This window comes from Homarus americanus, unplaced genomic scaffold (genome assembly GCF_018991925.1).
Source record: "Homarus americanus isolate GMGI-L3 unplaced genomic scaffold, GMGI_Hamer_2.0 scaffold50924, whole genome shotgun sequence".
Lineage (NCBI taxonomy): Eukaryota > Metazoa > Arthropoda > Malacostraca > Decapoda > Nephropidae > Homarus > Homarus americanus.
This window is the reverse complement of record NW_024718094.1, coordinates 1,155,032-1,175,731: the sequence shown is the minus strand read 5'-3', so window position 1 is coordinate 1,175,731 and position 20,700 is coordinate 1,155,032. Positions and strand designations below refer to the sequence as shown.

At 44.9% G+C, this 20,700-nt stretch overlaps 1 protein-coding gene across 4 annotated transcripts in view; it reads right to left on the bottom strand.

Annotated features, from left to right (window-relative positions):
* LOC121859104 (nuclear hormone receptor E75-like) overlaps window positions 1-20,700 on the bottom strand; it is an 84,209-nt gene that overhangs the window by 21,192 nt on the left and 42,317 nt on the right. For 2 of the 4 annotated variants that reach the window (XM_042355791.1, XM_042355794.1), the window contains exon 2: window positions 4,507-4,595. In XM_042355791.1, the coding sequence (XP_042211725.1) occupies window positions 4,507-4,595 (89 nt within the window). Of the gene's footprint in view, window positions 1-4,506; window positions 4,596-5,278; window positions 5,650-12,181; window positions 12,430-20,700 lie in introns of those variants that run through there. The other 2 variants (XM_042355792.1, XM_042355793.1) reach the window with 2 other exon arrangements.

Below are 20,700 nucleotides of genomic sequence, written 5' to 3'. Positions count from 1 at the left end.
TAGACATGTAGCATTCGCCGATGATGAGGAAGAGGAATGAGACTGGAGAAAGTGGTGGGCTTCTCCGTCTTCACTCCTCCCCTCCAACGTTCACTTCCCGGCTCACTCACACTTTGTGCCACTTTCATTGACACTTCTCACATTCACTTTTGTTGGTGTGTTTCATAACTTAATGCAGTTTGCATTATATTGGTCAACTGCTTCGTGTAATATTAACCCTAGTTCCACAGTCTTAAAAAAACAGAACCTACAAATGCATCTTGCGCGAGACCTCCTAGTGGTACCCCGGCAGGGCTGGTGGTCGAGGTTGGTGACCCCGGGAAGTTGATATGTGTATCTAGGTCACTCACTGGCACCCCCCCCCCCACAACAACCCTCACCACCGCCCAGTAATGTTTACTCTGCATGCAACCTACACAACTCGAAGCTTAAGCTTATACCTTGCCAGCCTTCCATCACCACTCTTACGTACCTGGCTGAACTTGAACAAATTGACCGCCTTGGTAGTGTTCTCATGTTTAAACTTTCTACCCATAAGGCCATAACAAATTAATAATTAACTTGGTTGACTTGATGCTGATGTGTGTACCTCATTAAGTTTGGTCATCGCTTATGTTTACATATGTGATCAAAGGATTTTAACTCGGGAAAGGAAAGGTCGTCATATACGCCTTTTCTTGGGTAAAACGATAAGCATAAATTAACCATTAGCTACTAGTGAAATAGAATTGTTAATCCAGATACTTGGGATGATTTCTGAGATAAAAATTCTGCTGTGAATGAAGGATAAGAAGCAATACGGGTTGACCAAAGAATATTCCGCATCAACAAGGGACGAACTCTGTTGTGGCAGCAAAGAGAGTGGGAGATGGAGAGTGAACCAGCATGATTAAATACACAGGTATAAGAACCTGGATCTCTCCTCTTGTCTTGGGCCAGGAAAGTGAAAGTTGGGAAGCCGGCACCAGGCGCCTGTCAGACCACGTGGCATGGTCAGGTCAATAATATGAATGCTACATCTACAGTTCTCATTTATGTCTATTGGTTATGAGTGAAAAGGCTCAAGAAATGTTACAACCGGTTAAGAAATTTTAAGCTATAAATTGACTTAACAGAGGCGACAGAAAATCCCCAGGGGAAACAGGTAAAGTTACAGAGGTTAATGACCTTTATCCGCCGAGGAAGGTCAAACTTTCACCTTGTTAAAGAGACAATTCCCCCCAAAGAAACTGACACTAATGCTGACCTCATCCCTGGCCCCTAGGGGGTAAAAGTGAAGTCAGGTCAGGGGTCTTATCCCATTGAGGGAGGACACTTCAGGCCGACACAAACAATAAAACACGGAGTGTCACGACCGTAGATTTCACCAACAACTCCTACCACCACTCTCCATCTGCTGCCTTTACAACAACCAATTCACAGTACTGTATACCTTCATGAAATAAAAACTCCGGCATGGATAGTTCACGGAGTGTGGGTTGTGATAGTGACGACGTCTGTACCTCATCTTTAACACCGCCACTCACTGAGCTACGTAACACACCTTTATCAGGCTACTACAGTATACAGTGAAAAATATCCATTTCCTAACTATGTAAACGGGATAGATTTATATACAAATGAGTAGATTATCAGTGAATTCAGCGTGTGTCAACCCTGGACCTTGATTCTGACAAATGACGTGTGACACTAATGTGTTATTGACTTCAGCAGAAGAACAATGATGATATCTAAAATTAAATATTCGTTGGTTGGGGTAGTAAGCCGTCCACCGCAGCCTGACCTTGACGGGGTGGGCCCTGCGCCGCCTCATCACAAGGATCAAAATCGAATTACTTCCCAGAGTTCAAGGTAACGCTGGAGAGGCGATTGTCCTAATAACCTTCAGCTCGGATGCCGATGTCAATGTCCACCGTGGAAAACTTGTAAATAACTTGTAACACAGGAAGATATGATTACCGAACAGTAAATACACTACACTTTATACCTCAGCTACTAGTACTTCTATAATGAGATTCTTGGCAAGAGTAATAAAGAACGCGCGCGTGTGTGCGTGCGTGTGTTGAAAGCAGCATAAGAAGACCAAGCCTTAGGTAATAAAAGATTGTACTGTCATTGGTCGTTGCAGCCTCTACACATACTCCACCTCTTCTACTTAACACAAACTCGAGCTCTCACAGCTAACCCCCTATGCTGAACTGGTATATTCTGCTGCACTACGGAGCATACCAGCAAAATGCTATACTAAAACATAGTAATTTGGCATCGTCAGATATAGTACACAAAAGAGTCATACCAAACTAACCACGTTTACCAGGATATACACAAAGATTCTCTAACACAGATCAAGGCAAACTCGTGTCCTCTAAGACAACACCTTGCCTGCCAACACCCTGTCGCACTCATACTATTACTCTTGTCCACAAGGTCACCATTCCGACTACAGGGCAGCTGGCGAGCAGGGTGAATGGGTGAGTGGTAGGGGAGGGCGTGGGAGACACGGGGGAGGGGTAAGATGGGATTAGTGAAGATTGTGGATCGGGGGCAAGGAGGAGAGGCTAAGGTGATGTCAGACTTGACTTCATCAGACTTGGGTGTGATTGGATGTGGAGGGAAACCAAGTGAAGAAGTGGGGATGGAAAGCCCAAGGGAAAAGTAAACGAAGAGATGAGAGGCTGGGAAAGGGAAATATGTGGCTGGCGAAAATAGAAGAGGAACGGGTCGGCTATCACCAGTACTCTTTAGTTTTATAACGCAGGTGGTGACTTATCAACTGACGCAGGGGTCCTTGAGGAAGACCCTGAAATACTTGTGCTCTCGACTGAACCTTGATGACGACAACACTGCCCTCGGCTGAACCTTAGTGTTTATCCGCAAGCCTCCCTTGTCCTCGAAAGACCCCTGTGAACGATGCCCTCATCCTGAAATAAATCTTTTTAATGACCCAACCAAACCTCGAGGCATCCCCGAAGCTTATCATCCTTGGGGACGACTCCACTAGCGACAACCTTAGAAATATTGACCAGGCGACACGAGCACCTCGTTCTCAACATACTCGTAGTTTCTACAGCTTAGAAGCGAGACAAGTTTGAAAATTTCCACGACTTAACGGACAACATAATAATTAAAGTGCATATTTTTTATGAAGTTACATTCTTACACCAAACAATTATGATAAAATCTAAAAAAAAAAAAAAAGTTGCTGGTGATATCCATACTGTAAGGACGCACAATAACCACATAGTTAGTAATTAGGGTTGGCGAAAGCATAGTATAGGGTTCAGCAATGGTCGTAAAGTTGGGTGATGGGCGCCCACCAAAGGTTTCAGCAGTGGGTGTGAAGTTGGGTGGGCGCCCACCACAGGTTTCAGCAGTGGGTGTGAAATTGGGTGGGCGCCCACCACAGGTTTCAGCAGTGGGTGTGAAATTGGGTGGGCGTACACCAAAGGTTTCAACAGTGGGTGTGAAGTTGGGTGGGCGCCCACCAAAGGTTTCAGCAGTGGGTGTGAAGTTGGGTGGGCGCCCACCAGATAGGAACAAGGTCAGTAACCCGTACATCTGGCCCCAATATTTTGGCTCAAGATCACACTGGTGCCACTCTGCAATGTGGAGGTTATCCAAGTCATCGATGCCACCATCAAGTTTACTATGTATTTATATTGTCTAGACGCTTTACCAGGTACTCATACACGGAAGGACCGGGAGCGAGTCTGCATATACTTGTTATAAGCTATCCAACATCCTATATAACTGTGAAGGTAAGTATTGCTAAAAGTTCTCCCATTATACCTTTCCTTTCAACGCTAATCAAAACATTTATTCTACCGTAAAGGCCGCTGACCTGGTATGGCCTCGGATGCGTCAGAAATCTAGCTCGGATAAAATGTCAGCTGAGAGGATATTAGGTCATGTCGACATGACCCAAGAAAGCCCCTGCTGACTCAGTGCCAGACTCCTGCTGGAGGTCAGGTCACATCTCCATACGTATAACCCTCTTTACCAGGAGTGTATTTTATTTTGTGGTAGAGGTACCATGTAAGCAGATGTGTGCATGATGAGCACTTTATGCAGGGTGTGCGCTTGTCGCGAGGCAAGCAGGAGAATCAGTGCATGACGCAGGCACCAGCAGCAGGGGAGGGAAGTGCGTGAGTCCTCGGCTAGGTCATTGTCCCCTCGCCCGGGTTCGATTCAAGGGGACGACGTCGACGCTGAGCAGTTGCTTGGTCTATTTTTGAGAGACTGTTGCTCGCCGCGCTGTGGTGAGGAGGACTAGAGAAAGGTGGGCTGGGACCGTCTCACTCACGCCACATCAACTGTATCCTCAACCATAGTTTCTGTCTCTCCTCTGCTCCCATTCCTTGTCCCAAGTAGCAAACCTACAGTACTACTTATATCCTGCATGTACTAACAAAGACAAAGCAAGAATTTTTCCAACTGAAATTGACGAAACTTCTCATTCTCTAAGACTATCTGCATTGAGAATAACACTGGGAAAACTTAACATACCTTGCAGCCCTCGCAGGAGTGTACACCATAGTGGAATCCAGAAGCCTTATCGCCACATACGCGGCACAGAACGGTTGTCCCGTCAAATTCTGCAAGAGAAAGAGAAGACCAGTTGAGTACCCGGTTATGAGAACAGCGGGCTACTGATGGTAGCAATAATGTTGATGGTAAGAAGCAGATTGAAAGTACACAAAGTAGTCACAAATGGTTACATGTTCAGCGTTTCTTGAGCCAAATGGGAATCAGTTGGCTAGTACAGTAGAATTAATTACTGATTCATATATCAATACACTAAGATCTGTTTAACTGAAATAATGTCGGTGAAAACCTGTGTTCAACTAACCAGCAGGTGCAGTAGATGGTAAAGATCAGTTTTTAGCTAATCGCGACAGTATCTAGTAGCCATCTGCTAAGGGCTCCTTGTATTATTGAGAATAATGGTGGTATAATAATTAGGTATCTTAAGTCAGTTGGGTTAAATTTACAACTACTGCAGAGGATAAACATATCTTTACCAACTACGTTATTTTAAGACTCTCCCTCTAAATGTCTAAAAGCATACACAAAATACAAACTATGTTATACACAATATATCGCTTCGGTTTTACACTGTTATCTGCTGCCTAATATTAGCCGTAAACACACAAAGAAATTACTTATCATGTACCACCTCTAGTGTTATCACATTATAAAACTCATTAGGGAGTAAGGTAACAGTGCTGGCCCTATACATAACCCGATCTAGTGGACTTAAGGAGTCCGGTTGGCTTACCGATGACAGTCTTGTCCACTAAGACTTGGGAGTCCATAGGCACCTCATAAAATTCCTGTTCACAGAACATTGTAGCGAGTGTATGTTACAATCCTGCTTGTGGGCAACACTAGTATAACACAACACCACTCCCCTCACTAACTTTCACTACCACGTAGTAAATTCACTCTAAGTTCTGTATGCATATCTTCGTTATGCACAATAATTCGATGTCACAGGTTAAGTACAGTTCCGTCACCATAAGTATTATTCCTAAACTATTAACAGAGTCAGATATATCTTGATATAGTAGACAGCAGTCCGTATAGAGTTCAGAGCAGGACACGTAATGTCCACGGTAACACAGGTAAGTTGTCAACACGTGCACGGCTCAAACTCGGTTTCACTATCAGCCGCCACGACCGAGCGCGAAAGTGGGCGATGTTATACTGGCAGCAGCGGTGGCGGTGGTGAGGGCTGGAACTAGGAGTGTGGCGGTGGTGGTGTGGGGGGGGAGGAGGAGGAGTGTGTTGAGGGGGGGACGGCCCAGTCACTGAGTGAGGCAGGGAGAGGGGGGGGGGAGAGGTGAGGGCGGCCAGCACAGTTCTACCAGCCACGTTGGAGCCACAGGTACACATAAACAGAGAGCTTGTCGCTGGTACACCCTCGCTATACGCTCCCACGTGCGCTAGTGCTGCCCCACCGTACACCACCTCTTCCCTTCTGCTCCCCACCCATGGGAAAAGGGGGCGTGACGTCACAAGCTGATGTGGTGACGTCACGCAGGACAGTGACCCTCTCCTCAAGCCCCTAGAAGACCACCAATCACACACCAGCTCGGTTTCCGCCTCTTTCCTACTGTTTCCGTAACACACCAAAGCATTACAACGACCCACACACTCTTTGTAACAACTTCCCGCCACACTAAAATTAGTAACAGCATTATGAAAACTAATGGTATGTTTTTCCTCAATTAAAATGGATCGTGAACTACGACATTCTCCAATTTAACTACACAGGATCACTACTCTGTGCCACGAGGGACTAGAGGGGGTGAATTCCACACTGCACTCACCTTGGTAAATTATCGACCCACTCCCGTAATTATAAAATGTTAGTGGCATTAGATCAATATCGACGGGCATTCCCTCGTCTCCTCTTAAGTTTCTCCGTCAATACGCCCGTCGTTCAAGTGTTATGTATTTAAAAGGAACTCATACAAGTACTTGTAGCCTCTCCTTGGACTGCAATGCCCAAATAAGCGACGTACAGCCCATGGAAATTATCTTAACGTGTACCTGATAAACCAGACATAAAATCACCCCAAGAACTGTAAAAATATGTACAATGTTCTGAAAGTATTGCATCTTTAGCCTGACCGTAGAGCGACAAAACATGAGCCCTTACTAGCAACCTAAATATACTGCTTAAGGACAAATCAAAGGTGATCTAAAACTGTAACGTCAGTGAAGGTGAATAGACCAGTCATACAGCTACAAGCACCACCAAAGTCTGTCCTCAAACGGCCGTGTCCCTGCTTTCACTTTTTAAATCACCGAGGCTGCCATTGTGGGGTGTCGGGAGGAGCCGGGGTCCACCGCCACGTGTGAAAGTGGGTGTTCACGCCACCCGTCTCCTCTCTTGTTTACACATTTTAAATATATACGAAATTATTTCAAATTGCCTTTGTATTGCGAAATACTTCTAAAAACTTTATCCCTTTAATATATTCATGTTTCATTTAATTTAACAAGTTATTTTCTTAATTAAAGGTAGGCCTTTTTCCTGTTTTAAATTGGACATTACTTCCTTTTCAAGAGTCTTTCCTTCAAATCTATAGCAGCCTTGTAATACCAGGAAGCGAAACTCGAGTGCAGTCTTCACAGGATGAGGAAGAAGGAAGCTGGGACGAGGGTTAGTCTATAGGACAGCCCCCCCCCCCCTCTACATCTGACTGGGGTGGGGTCTTTTCAATGTCGCCAGTTTGAGACCTTGGCTGTCTAAGTCTCTCTTTTTGGCTCTATATATAGTTGTGAAATAGGCGTTTTAGTATTTGTTTTAAGAAAATAGATACATCCGCATCACTTAAACCATTACAAACGATTACGAAAGCAGTGACAGTGATTTTATTTTCTTTCGGGTTTTTGTAACAATGGAGAAGTTAGAGTGGCGAGGTGTGGCAACTGGCCGCCTAACCTTCACCCGTATATCGCTCTGGCCGAACCTTCTCTCACACTGCAGGAGGCCAGCTTCACACCTCACTCATAACTCTACTGAGCACCTTATCCAAATCCTCTTGATAATAATAAGTTACAGTTTATTTAAAAGCCACCGTTCTTAATTAGTTACCTTAGGCGTCCGCTGTGGGGAGTGAATGCGGGTAATGGCCCAGGTTGACGGAGTACTGCTGGCTTCCCCCTACCCCAAAGTGGTGAGTTCAAGGCTAAACTGAAGAATAAACTACGCTTCGCATACTGAGTGGGTAGCACTTGAAAGCAGTCACAGCAAACTCGATATAATTTTCTTTCAACATGGACTAGGATCAGCGTTCGACTAGCACTCAAATGCTTCACCTCCTTACATAATATGTTTGAAATCGATTTTCATTCACATGCAACGACTAATTATCAGTCACACGATAACATTACACCAAGAATACCGAGATAATAAATGAAGTTATAACTGTTCAGCGTCAAATAAGAACTTCCTCAAAATTAGGACAATCCCATAAGCAGATATGTGGACCTGGCAGCACAGTGGCTCTGGCAGTGTTGTACATGAAGGTCGGCGGTACAGGCGGCAGGGCTGCGGTCAACGCCCTACTCAAGGCCCGTCCCTCCTGCTGCTGACTGCTAGCCCCGCACCTCGGGCCCAAACCCCTCCCACCTACATCCTCCCTCTTACCATGTTCTTCTCCACAAGGCCATTTATCTACACCACATAACCGATACCATATTACATCACCTACGCTGACCTTAAACCTCCAGATAACCTACCACAGTACTTGTCCTCCAGCACGCACGTCCTTGCCTCTACACCACGCAGCCAGTGGTCGCATTTGAGTTAGTTTAAACCGCTGACGTTCATGCCCTCAGCTGCGTGGTCGCTTCAGTAGGACGGCGGCCACTCTGACTCACCACCCTCGAAGGTAAAGGAACAGCAATATTTTGTCCTTGACCCGAGGATACTTGTGCCAAGTTCGTCCTCACGAGCCCACGCCGCTCATTCCTCCCACTTCAGGGGCTTTATACGCCACCTGCTCCAAGTGTCTCAACCCTCGCCCACCAACTCCCTCCTTCCTTATAAACTGTGTCTTGTTTATGCACGAGGGTGTAGCTCTTCTTTATGCCAAAAACCAATACAATAATAAATTATTTACATTCCCCTACGTTATCTTAAGTGCCCTTGCCATGGTCATCTTTGTTTGACATGCTTTGATTATTCCTGAGCGACAGGGATCGTGATTAAAAAAAATGCACAGGTATTGTTCATAGAGAGGACCTTGACCCATTTGTAAGAGGATAGGGGGCAGCATGGTGTAACTATGGCAACCCGGCACCCAGTCACACCCACAAAGTTGCCCTTCAGTTGTTGCTAGGGGGTCCTGGGCTCCTGGTCCACGCCCCCAGCTCCCACTTACACCACGCCAGAGGAGGGGCACCCTGCTTGTGCTCTTATGCTCTCCACCATTTATTTAATTTTACACTTAAATGATTTTCAGGAACTAAAATTTATTCATATAACTACAGTATTGAAATTTGATAATCAATCATTTACATCGTCAATTGCCTGAGTCACCGAAACGTTCATGAATACGTACACACACCCCTTACAGGCACCAGAAGGAACTGGTCACCTAGTGTGGAGCAGATAACACAACTTGCTGGTGACGAAGGAAACGGGGAAAAATAAAAAAACTTGACCAAGTGAAGCAGCTGGCACCACGAGAACGGCACGAAGAAAGTGTTAAGGCGGGAGGGCGTTGGGAACGAGTGTGAACCTGGCGGTGGCCGCAGCGAGGGGGTTGTTGCATCACGAGGTGCCCTTGTGGCCAAACCGTGAGTTCCTGGCTCCTCTGACTTGCAGTTCGTAGCTCCGTGATGTAACTTTCTCAACTCTGGAGACAATCTAGTCCTTTCCACACACTCACACACTAAGTGAAGGCAATTTCACAAAAGTTTTTATTTCTGTGGTCAATGAATGTTACGTGCAGCTGTAAGAAGGAAGCCTTCACTCTTGCCTACTAGTTGTTCCTCAAATACATTAAAACAGGGTGAGGAGGGATCTTCTTAAGTGGCTGCTGACATCCCGTGGGCAGCCGGACTGTCAAGGTCAAGGCTACAGAGGACAGGATTAGAAGGAGGGGGGGGTGGTGGTAAGAGGAGGGTGGGAGGAGAGAGCACGCACACACTTATTTTGAGAGATGAACGATCAGAAACGGACGGATACACCACCAAGCACAGTAAAAAGTTTAAATGCTGTGTTCGACGGACAGGGTTATATACAAAAATAATACACTAAAAGTAAAAAGACAGAGAAACTGTAAAAAACATAAATCGAAGAGAAGAGCAAACGATACATTGAACAATAATGAAAGGGAACAGAAGTAGGGAGCGAGAGGTGGATCTGAAATGTGACCCTAGTGACAGGGTATGAAGCGTGTAGCACTGGGGATGCAGGATGCCCAGCCACTTGGCGACACATCTTCTCCTGATGGCTCTCTCTTTCACCTGCTTTTCATGTCCCTATTGCTAACATAGTCTGGCCTGATAATCTTCTTTAAGTTGGCAGTAAAGACAAGACAGCAACAAACGACAGACAGGAGTCTCCTCTATACATTGTACAATATGAATGAATTGAATTACGTACCAACATCCATCTCATCCTAAAATACGGCACGGTGTTTATATTTCAGGACCGGCAAGAGTGGGTATGTGGGTAAGTGGGTAGGAGGGTGAGGAGCGGGTGGGTGCGAGGTCGGGTGGGCGGGTGGCCAGGGTGAAGGCAGGACCCACAGGACTGAGCCCAGGACTCTCAAGGTCAGGGCGGTCCTTCAACCCAAATACTGGAGCAAATATCCTTCCACTCTCCCCCTCGGGCTCCTTCACCCCGTCACCACCTGGGATACCTGCAGCGGCTGGAGGCAGCAGCCCAACAGGTGACGCACGAGTTCGCGAGATGGTGGAGATAAGACAATATTGACTAGATAACGAGGCCGTGGTGTCCGAGGACGGTACAGGCCGTGGTGTCCGAGGACGGTACAGGCCGTGCTATCCTCGAACACGAGACACCTACGATAACTTTGTGGACCACCTCGTCCTCACACCGACGCACTGGCTGCGTCACGCCAACAATCTTACAGCTCCTAGTTAATACAGAATCCTGAGTGACAGCTTTAAAGAAATTATGAAAAAACAGTATTCCATTTAAAATGATGAAAGGAAAAACTACTAAAGTATCGTGTCGGTGGTGTGATGCCGCGTGGTGAGGCTGGCATCCACACGAGTAATAAATTACACATATAGAGCCCATTGTTCAAACAGCCAGCGGCAAGGTCAACTACCTAAGGTATCAGTCTCTACAGCTTGTCTTACCACTACTCAAATAAAAAAATTACAATTATCTGTTATGTGTTAGCCCAAGCCAGTCCTTGTTTTCCCGGGGGCGTGGTGTGTGGGTCATTACCAAGGCCACCTCCCAGGATAAGAGGCTATGGGAGGCTCCTTGGCTGGACCACTCTGAGCGTGACCGACCACAGTAAGGCAGCAGAGGACCACCTCCAAACCCAAGAGACAGGACAAATGGTCACTCACGCCCATATAACTGATGAAGTATGTATGTTCTTGAGGCGAGTGAGACAATCTTTCAGATCAGCGACACATAATTCATCTTATACATTAAGAGTATTCACATTTGTCCTCCCCCCATCCCCCCGGGCCGCATACCTGTCCACCCTTCCGTTAAGGTGCTTATGTAGGGGCGTCGCAACAAGTGTTCCATACATATAGGTGACCCATCAACTAATTGCTTGATGGTAGTAATAAAAGACTCGGTCAACTACCGTGCATCTTTTTTCACACCAACTCGAGCGTGTTCAGTAATGAAGGTGAACTTGAGGAGTGATGCGTAGTTGTTAAATGTGAGCGTACAGGTGGACCGGCCACTTACAGAACAGTACTACTCATGCTGGTATCATACCGGCATACAGTTTGTAAACAAAATGTACTTTTGGCCTGTTTAAAGAAAACCGAGTTGCAAAACATGCATCACTCCATCAACACAGATATATTAAACCACTTTAATTCGTAACAATAATGGCGACAACTATCCGTGGAGTTTGCTCGTGAACCGCCCGTCCGGGACCATGCCCGCCCACCTTATTCCTTCAGTCTAGAATATAAAGTTCCAAATAATTTATAAACAGGAAACTACTGATAAGATCAAATGTTTTAAAACAGTTTGCACAAGGTCTAACAAATGACACGACTATTGTGCTGTACTGATTTAAGCACACGGAGATGTGGTGTCAGGAACAGATTGACTACTACAGAGATTCCTAACTTATAAAACCAATAATTTTCAACATAAAGACAAATTCTGTCTGCACGCCGAGCAGTTTTACTCCCTGTTTCTTGCTGAAACACTTGTTATATACAAGGAAACTTGCAACTGGCGCAATATTTCGCTGATAGTATAATGTTGCAAACATTCAACTTTACAGCTTGTTCTGGCCTATATCATGACACATCCAGTTCACCAAACGTGCTGACAGCTCCAGTTATTCATTGAGCAACTACAAATGCATATTTTTAGTGAGTGTGTGTGTGTGACTTTTTCTTAGCAGTTGATACATTCCTGAGTGGGAGGAAGGTGGTCAAGTGAGGTTTGTATGTCCTGTGTTGCTCACATTACGTTAGTACTCACCCAGCTTTAAGTCATCTTGCATATCCTGCATAATTATGTCTCCAGGGGGTGGAGGCGGCATAGTGTGCAGAAGCTGCAGGTCCTTCTCCGTGATGATCATCTCTTCACAAACAAGAGTTACCAGGGGAACGACCAAAGCATAACAAATTACCACACAACCTGTGCGTGGAGATGTCAGTCTGCAGGGCCGCACACTGTCACCCACGCTATGTTACTAGTAAGAGTGGCACTGTTTACCCTTCTTCATTCACGAGGAGCTCCACTACGCACGGGACAACACACATGTTCACAGTGAAAGTTATAATATGAGAACACCTTCCCCTGGTTCCCCCTGCATCACAGGCCCGCCGCCCAGCCTTGACCCCCTGCATTCTACTTTCGCTCTTGCATATAAGTAACATAAGGTCGCCAATACACCACCAGCTTCATCAGCCAATGAGAGACATCGAGCGTAGCGCAGCCGATCGCTGATTGGTTCACGGTCAACGAGGGTTCATCGCCCGGACCTTGACTCAGTTAGTGCTACGTTGGCAAGTTTCAAAATCCTCGTCAATCCAACGCTGTTATAAGCCTTATGAACTGAGGAGGATCAACGTGGCTACAACGAGAGACTACTATCGTTTGCCAATGCGACGTAGACTCGACTCTACGCTCACCTTGATGTCAGTTACCTATACAAGTTCACCCACCTCAACGGAGATTTCAGTGCACATGTGTGAGAAACACCTCTTATGGTCGATATTCCGGGACGAGAGGCACACACGGTCGACCATAGGGTGTAAACATATACACGTACATGTGTCATTCACCCTCTGTCTTGCCCCGTTGGTTTCCCTTTCCGCGACTACGGCGGGAGTGTAGTGTGAGGGGCTAGGGCAGGAGGCCACCATCACCAGGCTCCTCCTCAAACTTCAAGGTCCTCCTCCTAACTCTACGCTCCCCTTACAATAAGGTCTTCCTCTACTGTTATATTTTCTTCCCCCCCCCCCCAATTATCCTCCTCCTTCCCTCATCAAGGATCCTCCATGTCACCCGACTTTACTCCTACTCTGAATATCCTCTACTCCAAGGTCCTCATTCTATCCCTCCGTCCTCTTCTTCTCCCCATAGTCTTCTTACTCCGCTCCTCCTACTTTGGGATTCTTCACGTGCAATTTCCCCGTCGACCTCCTAGTTGCACATATCCCTTTGGTATTCACTACCTTAGCACTATATTCCCGCACCTACGTGGGGGCAAAATCTGAATCCTTTGCACTGTTCGTGGCACTCTGTTTACACGTGTACAACATCCCCACCTGAGGCACCTGTTGCCCCCCCAAACACTACTAGCAACACGTGTCCCTCCCTAGTTTTCCCGGAAGTAAATTATTATCTTACAGAATTATCGGTCTTGCTATCTTTCCTACTCGAGTACATTAAGCAGTGTAGTGCTTTATCAAGTGTTTTATAAGAAAGTTAAAAAACTCAGCAAACTTAACAATTTACCAGATTATCAGCGGCGTTCACACACTGTTGGTACAAAACACACTGTCATCTTGTTATCATCTATTAAGTTTGTAGTTGTGGCCACATCATTCAGTTATTCACAAGGCGCAGTGTACACAGATTTTTATCATCTGTTGTTGATCCCCGTAAATTTCAGACGCATCGTGAATTGCGATACATTTCAGATTTGTTAAAGCCAATTTGCACAACGCACAAAACAGGTGTCAAAAACGAATGGGAATAATGAGAAGGAAAGATGATGACGGAGGCAAAGTAAACAGGAGGTGGGAATGACGAGGGGAAGTAAAGGCGAAGATGGAGGCGGTAAGCGGGAAATAATAAAGTGAAGGTAGAGACAAACGGTGATATCAGGTGTTGGAAAGGAAGAGGGAGGTGGTCGGGGGGGAGGGGCGAGTAAGAGATCCGGTGGGAGCGAGTAACTAGGAAGTTTGTTGAGGTTAATGGGATGTTGGGACTGTGTGGAGGGCAGGACGGGACCACACACCCTCCTGTACTCCTACTGTGTTATCACGGTAATCAGCACGGCTCATTTCTTCAATTACAGAACCAATCAGTACCTATCAATATACTGGAGTCATGTCTTTAGTCACATTATAGTCAGATGTTTAGTCACAGTATTGGTCAACACAGTTCAGTTCCTCAATCACATTATTTGCAGGTTTTTACATGTTGTGGCCTGTGTTACCTCTGATGGTGGTTTTTATTTTACTCTTTTCTTACATTCATCAGTCAGTTGAATTACAACCTTCACGGACTGTGAATCGAAAGTTATTGAGAAACATTGTGAAGGCTATTCAGAATTTCCTAATTATCATTTACTATACTTTTATCAAAGTTTGCACAAATGTTGGTTTCAGAATGTGAAGAATTCGTACACCGAGTACCACTTGTTTAAGTGCACAACTCCCATAAAAGGGCTCATTTTTCCCACTACAGTATCGTGCCAGTGTCACCGAGTGCCATTTGGGGAATGTTTCTGTCAACCAGCTCGATAAGGGCGTGTTATATTACCCACACACAATCTGGCGAGAGGAAGGTGAGTGTGGTAGGGGTATATCACCCTCCTTCACTTAACACACCAGCCAACTTACGGTAAATCATAAATAATGTTTAAAAGTTCCCGACCACAAACGTGTATTTCCTTTCACTTCCCCTCAGCCAAGACACTCGCCTTCCCGTCCTCACCCGACCTCCAATATGTCCCCCTCGACTTGTCTGCACTTTCTCAGGCTTTCACTTTTTCTTTCTACAATTCGCCGGGGGCCTGACCTCTCCCTCCCAGACCATACCTCCTCCCCACGGCTTACCTGTCTCTCCTTCCCTTCTCTTGTTGTTGTTTACGTACTATACTTTCACTTTTCCGTCTGACCCATCGTACAGTGCGTCGTCGCCTATCAGTCTCACACATCCGTCCCTTCCGTCTGTCCCAGTCATCCATCCCTCCCTTCCGTCCGCCCCACCCTTTCCGTCCTGGCAAAACTAGATGGTACAAGTTGAAAGGTAAAGAGGATGTCACGACCCCACCCCCTACCTCTCCCTTCAGTAATATCTTTTATCTCAGTATACATAAGCGAGATGGTTATCACTGTACCCATCTGTTTTAATAAGTTCAGGTACTGATTCGTGTATGTGGACGTGATGTACAGAACCTTATTTTTTATTTGATTCATAATTATGTAAAACGAAACTTTAGAACTGTCAATACCTTAATTTCTTTAAAGTATCAAATGATAGTTTTTGCATTAGAGTATCGTTGTAGTCTTGACGAGCTTATTGGAAGTCATTGTTGGCTCTACCTGTGACTGGAAGTGAATGAACTACATTGGCAGGCCCACAGCAATGACCTATGGTTGTACTAGGTCAAAGTTTGACCTTATCATGACCCTTATACGGTCATCTTCGGTCGCCGACACCAAATCCCAACCCTTCACTTTCCGCCATGTTCTCATTTCAGGTCAGTAACCCGGCTTGGCGGAGAGAGGAGGGAGTAACCTTGGCACAGAAGTGATAGTCAGTCACATTTGTACACCCTCATCACCAGAGTCGCTCACGTGGTTAGAGGGACGTGCATATTGATTCTCTCGTCAAATAATTTACTTGAAAAAGTTTTATTATCAGCTCGTTGCTATAAACTTGCACTTAATCATTTTCAGTAAATGAGCGTGATGGGTGGAGGTGAGAGGCCCTGTGGAGTCAACAACCTGTCATGGTCAACTACTCCATCCACCTGGCCTCGTCGACGTCATCATTATAACGCAACAGCGGCACTCTTGCCTCCGCCGCTCTCGTGCGCCTTACTCAGGTCGAGCAAGGTCAGACAGGGGTTCAATATACTGAGGCAGTTATATACATGGCAAGATCAATATACTCGTATGTGCAATTTTTACACACTTTCATTGTAACACTGGTCCAGATATTCTCTTCACAAATATCATCGGAAATTTCTCTTCGGTACGTACCAGTTATCATGCCCAGGTCATTATTATTAATCCTACTAACTTCACAAATAATTGTAAAACTGAGTTAATTACCTTACCATTTAACTTTCCCTCTCATAGAGAGGCGAAGCAAACTGAAGGGAGGCCAAAGTGCTACCTGCTTCGGGAGGTGTTGGCGAGTGTTATCGCCCCAGTGACCTGACGTGTAGGGTTCAAACACCCGGGCAAGGGAGGCAGCTAGTTAATGAAGGGATTAATGCGGTCACCTCCAGGATACGACCTCGCTATTTGGCAAACATTGGTGTTAAGTTTACCCAACTGTAAGTCAATTTATGTCACATGCATGAATGCGCAATTAAATATCTTGCACACATCTGACACTAATGACGGAAATATTTGTTTCTAGGAGGATTTTACTGAATATATTATTTCTGGAATATAATCTTGGATGGGTCAACATCATCTCCACACACGGCCTCCTTCCGCCATCAATGAACTACAGCATAGGTGTTTTCAGGTAAAATAATATATAAGAGGTCAAACTAGGTCACCCAAGAGTGGTGACCTCAGTTTGACCTGACAGGCCAGGTTTACGTGCACAACTTGTCATGGGATCAAAAGGAATTATTCCTTATTTTATTTTTCAAACCCAATTTAGTGAACATAAACATGTGCAAAGATAATCGCGTTTACACAGATGTCAGTCCATAAAGACCATTGTATACTGCACTTCGTTCTTGTTATCATTTTTGTTTTACCTGTCCTGTAATACGAGTTATTTTGCTCTTACCAAGTCCTCTCAAGTGACTTTTGACCACCCACAATAGCTTATAATTACTGGGTTGTCCCCGAACACCTGACTCTCCCACTCAACACAACCCGACTTATGAATATGTACCGTCTTGGGCCTCTCTTGACTGTCCAAATTTTGGTAAAAAAAACTATAGTTATGGAGAAACAAGAGTGTTCCCACGCGCTAAAGGAGCCGACTCGACCTTCCCGTAACCCCTGAGGCTTGTATGTGTCCAGCTGAGGGGGTCAACTAGCCCACTAATAACCCACCCAACACCTCGATGACTGGCAAAGCTAAACTGTAATGTGCCGCCACTGCTCACAACTCACCCGAACTACCCATCAACAAAAACAATTATCCCCAAACACCATAATAAAGTTCTTAGTGGATAATTGTCTTTACAGACCAATTGGCCTACACCCTTATATCCCCTTACTCTAGTGGTGAAGCTTTATTCAAACAATTGGCATGTACTTAACGCTGGTAATTTAAGTGTCTTGAAGGCAAGTTAATATTTCTGTTGTAAGAGTGAACAGCACAGTTTTAACAGACGGATCTTATGTAAATGTCACCCTACAATGCTGACTGAATACCACCATGAATAAAGGAAGAATTGGAATAGGCGAAATGCGAACAAAGTGAGGCGGCAGTACGGGCGTGAGAGACAGCCGAGACATAGAAGAATGAGGAAGACACTATGGAATGCATGAGAGACAATGAAGATAAATGGACCAAAATAGACCAGGCGGAGTAAGAACTTGAGGGAGAGCTAATGGAGAGATTAAAGGGAGTGTGAAGTTAAAAATTAAGTGTAGAAAGAAGAGGCGGAGAGAGACAGTGAACAGTGTATGAGGAAGACCCGGTAGAGCGCAGGCGGGGGGTGGTGGTGGGTGGTGGTGGTGAGGGAGGGGTGGAGAGGGCGGAGGAGGAGGGGGTGAAGGGGTGAGGGTGGGGCGGGAGGTAGAGGCCCGGGGCTACTCGTAACATTGACCTCCAAGTCGGCGGCGTGTTCGTCACTCTAGGCCACCAGGCGTCGCTCTCACTCCCGCCGCCGCCTCCTCCTCCCTCCTCCCCCCGACACACACACCAATCTCCCTAAATTTAAAATACACACCACATTTTCTTCCGTGTTTCTTTATTATTGGTATTTTCTTTCATTCGGATGGTTATTTTTTATTCTCCTCCCCCCCCCCCAATAAAAATTCAAACTACTTGTAGACGTTATTACAAGTTCCATTAATGTACTTTTACTTTATATACCAGACAGAGGTGAGTGGCAGGGGATGAGTGTTGTGTGTGGAGTAATGATGATGTGTGGAGTAATGATGATGTGTGCTCTTTAATCTGGGTTGTGCATGAGGGTGTACGTTTGTGGTTACGTCTTAGTGTGTGTGGACAGAATTAGGTCTTAATAACAGTCCTGTACACAAACTCATTATTTTTTTCAGAGAGCCTTAAAGTTTGGTGACAACAGTATGTGAATGTTAGAGAAAAAGTACAAGTTAGAGGGAAAAAGTACAAGTGTAGGTTCTGAGTGCCGGGGTGGCCACAAATATGGAGGGGTGGTGGAGTGTTATTAACCTAAAAACAGGAGGAGCGCCACACAACCTGTGGTGGTGGCGCGGCCTCCGTGGCAGCAGCCGCCGCCACCACCACCACGACCCCAACTCGCACTAAACAAACTTCCCTTTCCATGGCTGCTGGGAAAAGTTTAATTTCTTTCGTATTTTTGCGGAGTGTTTGTGTTTCCGCCTGAGCTCCAGTGGTCACGAAGAAACAGCAGACTCAGACTACGACATGGTTCTAAAGGTAACATGCACACCGCTGCTTGTGGGAGGCTGCGAAGGCAACAACACACTTCCGCGTGCTTACCAACCACACCAACACCCTAACCTTACTACATCTCTCTATGTACCTGTGTGTGTATCTGACAATGCTGAGCTACCTCATGCCAATGTTTATTATTTACAATATACTATCACACTACACCAAATGTGTCAAAATTTAAAGGCATCCGGTAACACAGGTATAAACACTAGATTCGAAGGGTGGGCGGGCGGACGGGTGGGCGGGGGGTGATCCAGTAGGTGTGGGGGAGGAGTCGAGGGTGGAGGGGGGCCGCACTGGAGGTGAGCAAACCCTCGGTCACCTCCGATCATCCACCCCTACCTAAGTTGTCATCTCGCACTGGCGGCCCACGGAGCTCTTTTACAGAAGCTTCTGGGGGTTGTTTCAGGGGTGTGTGTTATGGAGGAAGTTGTACACGCAAGGGCTCGTTGACTCTCAAGTGTAGGCTTCTGTTTTTCGTATATTTAAGCGTTTATTACGTAAAAATGAGGAGAATTCAGCAACTACGCGACAGTGCCATGCAACCAAACCCTCGCTCCTCCGCAACCTCACTTGTTCACCGACGTCTCCTTCCTCCTCTTCTTCCTCCTCCTCCTCCTCCTACTTTTATGGTGATATTTTACTCATTGTCCTTATTATCTACTTTCCCCACCATATTCCCTTCTACCCGTTAGTCATATTATCTTCATTTACTCATTACCTTCTGTTGTGAGTGTATGAAGGGAAGGCCATACCTGACCTGATCCCCCAAAATGGTGCTGCTTAACGCTAGTGCTTCTCCAGGTACTACCAACCACTGCCACAAGTTATTAAAAGTGTGATGGGCAAATGTATGAGAAGAAAAAGTTTATTCCTCGCAAACTTCTTGTTTTTATTATTTTCCTTCATTCGTCAAAAACGATTCCTACCTTTTATATACATTATGTGTAATGTCTGCCATCTTTTATCTACAATGAACATTCTCCTATTTGTCAAGTTCATTGATTTCGAAAAGCGAGGACGCAGGTAATCTTGTGCTCTTCCAAAACAACATCATCCACAGAGCTGGCCCCTGTCTGACCCTGCCTGGAGCAATCACACAGTCACGGCTGCTCTCCTCTCGCTGGAGGTAAAGCCTTTCTTCTCTTTCCCAATGCCGAGTGATACTCCACCACCATCACCGTGTCAATACAACACCACCACTACATCCTGGCCACTATCCTTTCATCTATTCATCACCACACACACTAAAGGCAATACTACAGTAACTAAAAAAAAACATCACCCAAACAAGACAATTCTTATCACTAACACCAAGACTTCGCCAGGAGGGAGCTGGGCCTGGGTGTATGAACTGTCGAGTGTCTTGGTGTGGGGTTTTCACAATCTGACGTTAAGCTGCTTTACAAAGTTGTAAACTAAAGAACGTTGTTTACTTGTATATATTAGCAAAGGGTGTTGTGCACATATACATGCTGATGCATTTTACTACACACACACATACATATATATATATATATATATATATATATATATATATATATATATATATATATATATCTATATCTATATATATATATATATCTATATCTATCTATATATATATATATATATATATATATATATATATATATATATATATATATATATATATATATATATATATATATCATGTAAATCACAATGAAAACGTGGATAAGATAAATCTTGATAAAATCACACGGGAAAATGGAAACAACGGAGCACCTTAGCTTTCGTCTTTTGAAAGACGAAAGCTAATGCATATATATATATATATATATATATATATATATATATATATATATATATATATATACATATATATATATATATATATATATATATATATATATATATATATATATATATATATATATATATATATATATATATATATATATATATATATATATATATATATATCATGTAGATCC